The 8,982-nt window shown below is 32.0% G+C and overlaps 1 protein-coding gene across 1 annotated transcript; it reads right to left on the bottom strand.

Annotated features, from left to right (window-relative positions):
* Positions 1–1,435: 1,435 nt before the first annotated feature.
* Positions 1,436–6,981, bottom strand: LOC129909501 (zinc finger protein 92-like). Its single transcript, XM_055986576.1, has 3 exons — positions 5,513–6,981; positions 2,514–2,800; positions 1,436–2,460 (listed from the first exon to the last, which is right to left on the bottom strand). The coding sequence occupies exons 1-3, from the start codon at positions 6,880–6,882 to the stop codon at positions 1,460–1,462; spliced, it is 2,658 nt and encodes an 885-aa protein (XP_055842551.1). The 5' UTR covers positions 6,883–6,981; the 3' UTR covers positions 1,436–1,459.
* Positions 6,982–8,982: the final 2,001 nt, after the last annotated feature.

The raw sequence follows: 8,982 nt of genomic DNA, 5'->3' as shown, positions 1-8,982 counted from the left end.
AACTTATTATCGGATGTTTTTTCATGAATTTTTTTATTTGTATTTTTATTATTTTTACTTTGCTATAATACCCGATGGTATTTTTTCTTAAATATGTTCGCTGTTGACTTTGGAGACTTCAAAATTGTTCGTTTCAGCTGCGTAGTAGTCTTTGTACGTTGTTTTGTTCTTACCATGAAGTTTTGTATATTTTTTTGTTTTTCATTCACTTGAACACAAATACATATTAATAATAGAGTTTCTGGAACCATCTCGGCATAAGCCAAGAGGACCTATCTCTGCATTACATTCACAAAAAGAGATCGCTACTTTTTTAATTTCCTAAACAGCCATTTATCGATTTTAGTGCGACCACATGTGGTTGAAAGGAATTCGACATTAAAAAGGACCGATTCTTCGGGAAAAGGCAGCAATTTTTTTTTCATTGGAATTTATTTAAGGAAAATGTAGCGACTCCTGATCGAATTTTTGGTTGTTTGGAATTCGACATAAATTTAACAGGATGTGAATAAATTGGCCTTAAAAAGTTATTGTACAAAATTTGTCGTTCAAATCGATTAAATGATTTCCGAGAAAGTCAGAAATCAAGAAAAGGGCATGACATGTAGCGTTAATAGCGGTTAAAACTTATGATGTTTATTTAAAAAGTAGGACCTTATGTGCCACAGCACCTACTAGTATTTTTTTAAAATCCTTTTCGCCTTTTTTGAGAAAATCAACCATTTCCATATAAATCACATGGCGAGTGTCCGTTATTTTTGATCCCAACAAAATTTCAATTTTCTCGTAGGGAATTTTCCAAAACCCGGTTTGGGCTACTGTGCGGACATTTGGCCGATTAAATAGTCGGGTGGGAAGTTGAAGGGTATTGTGTAGCAAACTCTACGATCGGCCGAATATTAATCGTTTTAATATATACATTTTCATACTGATTAAGAGACCGAAAAAACTGTCAGCCGAAAGAAAGTAGTGTGCGTGAGCTCTTAGGTTTATTAAGTATTTTACTTTCTCGATCCAGCCTCAACTTTATCGCCTATGTAATAAGAGGAAACAATAAACTTTAATGATGAAAAAAAATATTAGAAACAACTATTATTTTAATTTAAGAGCCCCCGCACACTACAGACTTTCTATCGGCCGATAGTTTAGTCGGGTTGGGCTCCTAGTGTGCGCACTAGGAGCCCGACTAAACTAAAAAACATTTTAGTTTGAAGGCAATTGTGTAGCAAAACAAACTTTTTTTTCGATCAAACAAACTTTTTGATCGGCCGATACTTAATCGTTATAGTGTGCGCACTTTCATACATTTTGATACTGATTAAGAGACCGACTAAACTGTCGGCCGATAGAAAGTGTGCGGGGGCTCTAAAACTGAGAAAATAACCAAAAAAAAAAAATACTTTTCATTTAAATAAAAGAACAGATTTATTCGATTTGTAAGTAGGTACTAGCATTAAATCTAATCTTTATTTTTGTGATATTTCATATGAGAATATAAACCAGCATTTTGTGAGAATTCCTTATTACATACCTTACAAATATATTGCTTGACACGCGAATGTATTTTTTTATGCTGAGCCAAGTTTTTCCTATGAATAAATAGTTTTTGGCAAACATCACAAACAAGTTTCTTTTCACTCGTATGACATATCATATGTTTATTATATGTTTCTCTATGTTTGAATGCCTTATCACATACCTTACACTCGAAAGCTTTTCGACTTGAGTGACTAATAATGTGTCTATTGTAATGGCATTTATTGGCAAATCCCCTCTCACAATATTGACACACATAAGGAGTTTCGCCGGTATGTTCTCGCATATGAATTTTCAGCCCACTACTCGATACAAATCCCTTATCACACAGCTTACATTTGTGAGGCCGTTCGCCAGTGTGTATGTAACGGTGGGTTCGAAGACTGTTTGGGTGTGAGAAACCAGAATCGCAAAAATCACATTTATAAGGACGAGTACCGGAATGAATGACTAAATGAGATTTAAGATTCGATGCGTTCCTAAAACATTTGCCACACTCTTCGCATTGATGTCTAGTTCCGGTTCCATGGTGTGATAGCAAATGTGCTTCTAATGAATTTTTATTACGGGCTATGTGCTGGCAAAAAGAACAAGAGTAAACTTTCTTTTTGCGGTTCCGTTTTTTAGGAACTTTCTTTGATGGAAGAAGTAAATCTTTTCTGTCTTTGAAAGCTAATGTCTCATTTGCTGAGTTCTCATTTTCATTCATTTGTTGGCAACTATCAGAATGAGTTTCTTCTGCTCTTTCTGTAAGTTCTTTTGTACTTTTATGTGTCACCTTATTTTTGAGTTTTGCAATGTCATCTTCGATTTCATCAGACTGGTCAGAAGTGAAATTTTTAATATCCTCGACATCATTGCAGTATTTTGTATCGGTTTCTTCCGTTGAATTGATACAACTGTTGCTAGTGTGAACATCTTGAACTAGGTTATTAGAAATTAATATCGTTACTCCTTTGTGTACCTGAATAAATTACCTCTTTCTTCATTTTTCGGCAAATCTAATAGATCATTGTTTTTTGATTTGGATTCATTATTTTTAATATGTTCATTCTCAATGTGGTTTTGAAATATTACAACATTATGGAATCGTTCATCGCAAAATGTGCATACAAACCAAAATTCAATGTTAGCCAGTAAAATAACTTCTCCACATTTTCTTTCTTTAAAATTTGAATATTTGCCATCAATCAGGTTATTTTCTTCATTTAAAAAGGATTCATTTTTTATAATAACTTGCGATGAAAATGTATTCATGTTGATGTTTTAAAATAATGTAAATAAACAAATTTGCGTATAAATAACTGTTTGACATTCATGATTTTTTGTGATAACAGAAAACAAACTTTCCAATATTTCTAATGTCGTTTTCTATTGACTTTTGAGATTTGTGTGTAAAATTCTCAGATTTTCCACTGCAAATAGAATATGAAATCTAGTTTTGTAATTGTGTGCGAAATCTGTGCGTATAAAAAAAATAAAACAACAACAAATGTTCAGACAAATGTCAAACAGAGGAGTGTGTGTGAAAGTGCGTGTGTTTGTATGCGTGAATCTTGATAAAAATCCAGAATCAGATTCTTGAATCTCAGATTCATTTTTTTGTCATTTTTTTGAATCTCAAGACGCAAATAGATCATGAAATCTGAGATTTGTCCACTATTTCCCCTCTTCACCCCCCCTTTCAGCTGTCAAATTCACAAATCTCATTCTGAGATTCGTCAATAGAAAACGACATAAAATATACTAGCCGGGATTTAAATTCTATGATGTTTCCAGTGGTGATTTTTGTTGTTATTCCATGTGATTTTATTCCACTGGAAAATTACAACGTCAAAGAAAAGAAAACGTCGAGTCCAAACATCGCATACATTGGGGTATTTGAGTCAAAAAGCTGCCATTTTTTTTTTTTTTTTTTTTGTTATTTGTGTTTAAAAATATAACTGAGTTCCTTTGGGCTATTGCAAATTACTTTTTAGTACATCTGAATACATTCAAAAGGTTTGCGTAAGCAAAAATTGTGTGTTTTGCGTAAAAAAAAAGTTTATATGAGAGAGAAATTTTATTTCCCTTCCTGAAAAAATTTTGCCCTAAGAATTCCTTGCAATTGAAATATAAGTTTTGTCTAAATTCGTTTGATATAGAAAATTATTCGTGTATGTCGTTTTGTAGTGGAAAAAGTGAATTATTTTATGTTACAGAATTTAAGCCTATTACACACTTCTGAAGTGAACAAGAAAACATTTACACTTGTGAATATTTTGCACGTATACTACCCCAATTCAACAAGAGTACAAGAGTACCTATTCATTCACATGATTCCGCAACGATGTCATGAACCATTGCGGAGTTGGAACGAGGCAGTGTACACTTTTTTTTTGTGTACACACTCAATGTTGCGGAATTGGACCCCTGTGCCCCTGTTTGCCGATAAAATGTTTGAAAGAAAATGGATTTTAGAAGCGTTCAAAAATGTTTATTGCCAGTGCTAATGTCACAGAACAGTTTTTTCTCCACCACATAAAAAGTGGTCGACATTTTTGTTCATTGTGGTACTTCCTAAAAATATGGAAACTTTCAATTTTTTAGAGTGGGGATGAAATCCTTTCAAAAACTACACAAACTAAAAAATAATTGCGGTCAACAAAAATGTCGGCTACTTTTTATTTTTATTTCTAAAAAAGGACACTTTTTAATCTCATTTCTATTTTTGTATTTATTTGAAATTCTTTATAAATCATATAAAACGATTTTGGACTAATATTTAGAAATTTTTTGGGCAAATTTTTTTCCTGAGCGGAAACAAATTTTTTGCCTCATGACGTTAAACATATTTCGTACGCAAACAAGATTTGGGCTGAAAATGTTCACATTTGTTCGTATGGGAATGATTTTCGAATGAATCCAAACAAAAAGTAGGGAATTGTAATAGATTAATAACCATGGATTTTTCCTTTTCACATATAATTTAAAAAAAAAATTTTATCACAGACAACTAAAAGAGTTTAGGAATATCAGAAAGTTTCGCTATAGGATGATATTAAATTAAGTATGAATATTTCCAAAGACATGGGAATATAGAACATTTCAAAGACCCGTTGAAAAGAAAAAATAATGGATAAGAAATATATGAGACACACATTTTTACTTGCTCTATAGGGCAAGTATTGTTTTCGTGTCGAAAACAAATTTGAGGTTTCAATCTTTCAATATAAACCAACATTATGGTGATGAAGGAGTGCGAGTGCCGTCCGTGCGTCCATCTGTACACATTTCCACAGCCTAAACGGGTAGACAGATTTTAAAAAGTGTACCTCCCATACATATTTTTCAAGTTATAGCTAATTACTGGAAAACGGCTCTAACTATTTTGATTAAACTTTGCAGACGAAATATTCAATACAATTGCAATAAAACTGCATTTTCGTTTTTCTCAAAAAAGTCAATTAAAAAAAAAAATGTATGTAACAAAATGTTGCCCAGAATGTCGGCTCTTCCCCAACTTCAACAAAATTTCTTTAAAATTTATATAGAAGCTGCTCCTAAAATCTACAAGTAAACTAACATAAAAGTGTTTTGAACTACAAGAGCGAGTACTTGCGACCCAGTCGTGCATATTATTTTGCCTATGTTACCTTCTACGCATACAAAATTTTAATTTAACAGATTTTTTTTTTAAAGTAATTTGAGCAAATTCCATAGCTTAATTTTCTTAAATAACATACTTACTCCCCACTGATGAGGCAACATCACATTATGCCAAAAAAATTTCTCCTCCGTTTTGTTGTAAGGATATGTATTTCCTTATAACGTTAGTTTAATACTTTCCTTGTATTATTGACCGTTTTTGTTTGCTTACACAATTACAAATAAAGAATAATGTTTACTGCCTTTTACTGAAAAATTAAAACAGAAAAAACAAAATCATTTCAGATTAAACTAATTTAATATTGTGTATATTTTTTTATTTCTATACTATTGCTCTTTTTCCTTATCCTTATCTTTATTCTTATGCTGTCTCATATGCGAGTACAAACCAGAATATTGTGAAAATTCCTTCCCACACACCTTACACGAATAATACTTATGATCCAAATGCAATTTTCTATGTTCAACCAAATCTTTTCTCCGGGAAAATCTATTCGAACAGACATCGCAAACAAAGTTCTTTTCTCCTGTATGACAGGCTATATGATTAACGAGAGTTTCCTTATTGAAGAATCCCTTATTGCATTGATTGCATTGGAAATTACGCTGCCCAGTGTGCCTGCGTACATGAATATCGAAGTTACTTTTGATAGTATAACCTTTGCCACAATACTGACACACATATGGCGTTTCACCAGTATGTTGTCTCATATGAACTTTGCGACTGCTATTCGACACAAATGATTTGTCGCATTGGTCACACTTGTAAGGTCTGTCACCAGTGTGCAAAAAGCGATGAGTCTTCAGAGAATTTGGATGTGAAAAACCAACATCGCAAAATTCACATTTAAATGGACGCGTTCCAGAGTGAATTATCGAATGGGTTTTCAAATTGAATGAGTTCTTATAGCATTTACCGCATTCCTCACATTGGAAACGGTTTTCGTTGCCTCCTTCATTGTGCGATCGAATATGTTTCTTAAGAGATCTACCATCTGTTATGTTTTCTTTACAAATCGGACAGGGGAATACATTTTTCTTGCGATAGTATTTTTTCTTACCTTTTTTGTCTGGTGAACTATCATCGTTTTCCTCAGTTTTAGTCTCTGAGGTTTCATTTGGAGCTTCTTCATTGTTCTTGTTATCTGAACTTTCAGTCTCATTTTTGTCTTTTGACGAAATCGATATCAATGGTTCGTAGAGTGCTTTTTTGCGTCCTCTTCTTCGTGGAACCTTGATTTCTTTAGTAAGAACTTCTTCAATTTGTTTAATACTTTCATCATCTTTCGGTTTAACTTCTGTTTCAATATCTACTTTAACTTCAGGTTCAGGATCATCTTTAATATCCTTTTTTTCATCTTCGTTACTTTCATCTTCGGAATTTTGAGAAGCAATATCTGCATCTAAATCTATTGAACTTTTATCATCCTCATCGTCGTCGTTGTCTACAACTAAGTTAGTTGTTGTTGGAGCATCTTGTAAGGGTTCAACTTTAACTTCTGGAATATGTTCATCTTTAATGTGATTTATAAATGTGAAAACATTAATAAAACGATCCTGACAAAAACCACAAGCAAACCAAAAATTTGTATTGGCTAGTAAGAGAATGTCTCCACATTTTGTTTCGAGATCTTTTGTTGGATTATTTATACTGGTTATTGTTTCATGCTTAAAAGTATGTGATAGTACTTCAGTCATGTTTTGTTTTTTTTATAAAAAAAACATAAACAATTTTAACTGAAGAAGTAAACAAATTTAATTCGCGAATAGAATTTTTTTGTTTAACTTCAGCAATCAACAAATTTTTGACAGTCGAATTATTATTTTTTTTTTTTTTCAAGACAAATTCCAGTGGAATATGCTGAATACTAATTTCCAGGCTACACAGATCTTTAAGTGGTAAACAGATTTGGGTAGCGACGTGTAGATGCCATTCATATTGGAGATGCGACCTGCTTCTACGAATAACAAATGGCAGCTGAATTTATTTCATTGATATGAGAGGTCGCAGAGGGTTGCGAACTGTCATAAGAAAAGTGAAGTTTCAAATAATAACAACAAAAAAACTGATAGTTGTTTTAAAAATAAACAAAGATATTTAACAAATTGCAAATAATTTTACCATTTTTTTCTTCAGAATCAAGGAATGATCATAAACGGTTTTTAACATTTTACAATATTACATTAGTTTTCAATAGGGGTATTCACGATCCGATGCAACTGGTCTAGTATCATTGCAAAAGTGCAAAAGTGTAAAATCTTACAACACTACAACAACAAAATATATGGATTGAAATTTTACATTGGTCTTGCACTTTTGCTATACCTTAACCCTATTGCAAAATAAAAATACAATGGAGTAAAGTTATTTTTGACAGATGGCAGCTCACCATCGCGTCGCCCATGATAAACAGTTTGTCTTTTTTATTCTGTTTATAATGGTTGTCGCTACTCATGTCCCGTAATTTAGTTTCTTTTGATCTAAAATAATTAGTGAAAATTAATTAACCCGAACAAAACAAAGAATTAAAATATAAAAAATGGGAAAAAAGAAGAAGCAACGATGGAGGAAAAAAACATCATTCATTCTTCAATATTTACTATAGATAAGAAGAGGGGCGTTCACGATCTATTGTAAAAAAATAAAATTTTACATTTTTACTAGGCCTGTTGCACCAGATCGTGAATACCCCTAAAGCATATAATTTTTTACCACACACAGGAATCGAACTTCGTATATGTGCTTGGCGGTAGTCCACCACTCTACCCACTCGGCCATCCTAGCATATTCATTAATGAAATTAAAATTTTAATCAGTTCAAATAGTAGAAATGTCAAAGCAAAAAACAAAAATGGCCGAACTAAATTATTTGATGTCAGAACCAAAAACTGTCTGAGCTAGATTTATTCAATATCAAAACCAAAAGGCTTCTATAAGTTCATTAACCAAGCTTATCCGAAAAACAAGCTTTCTTTGGTTAAATTTCTTTAACATTTACGGCCATATTATTCACCAGTTAAAAAAATACATCTGGATGTAAAATTGTCAAATGTTAAAAATAAATCCAAACCGAAAATAGTTATCCCTATTTTAACTATGAAAATAGTTAAAAAATAGTTAAAAATGACTATTTTTTATTCTGGGAGATAGTGAATATTATTTCCAAAGGAACGCAGCTATTATGAATTTGGATTTATTTTTGACATTTAATTTCTTTAAATCCAGATGTATTTTTAAACTAGTGAATAATATGGCCGCTAAACAACTTATTAGAAGCTGTTAAACAAGTTCGAACTTCTATAAAGCTTAGTACGCAGCTGTAGCGAAACGAAAAATTTTGTCTCCAAAGTTAACAGCGAACATGTTTACAAAGAAATAGCAAAGTAAAAATAATAAAAACACAAATACAAAAATTAAAGAAAAAAACATCAGGGGTATTCACGATCCGATGCAACTGGTCTAGTATCATTGCAAAAGTGCAAAAGTGTAAAATCTTACAACACTACAACAACAAAATATATGGATTGAAATTTTACAATGGTCTTGCACTTTTGCTATATCCTAACCCTATTGCAAAATAAAAATACAATGGAGTAAAATTATTTTTGGCAGATGGCAGCTCACCGTCGCGTCGCCCATGATAAACAGTTTGTCTTTTTTATTCTGTTTATAATGGTTGTCGCTAATTTAGTTTCTTTTGATGTAAAATAATTAATGAAAATTAATTAACCCGAACAAAACAAAGAATTAAATTATAAAAAATGGAAAAAAGAAGAAGCAACGGTGGAGGAAAAAAA

This window comes from Episyrphus balteatus, chromosome 2 (assembly GCF_945859705.1).
Source record: "Episyrphus balteatus chromosome 2, idEpiBalt1.1, whole genome shotgun sequence".
Classification (NCBI taxonomy): domain Eukaryota; kingdom Metazoa; phylum Arthropoda; class Insecta; order Diptera; family Syrphidae; genus Episyrphus; species Episyrphus balteatus.
This window is presented reverse-complemented; position numbering and strand designations above follow the sequence as displayed.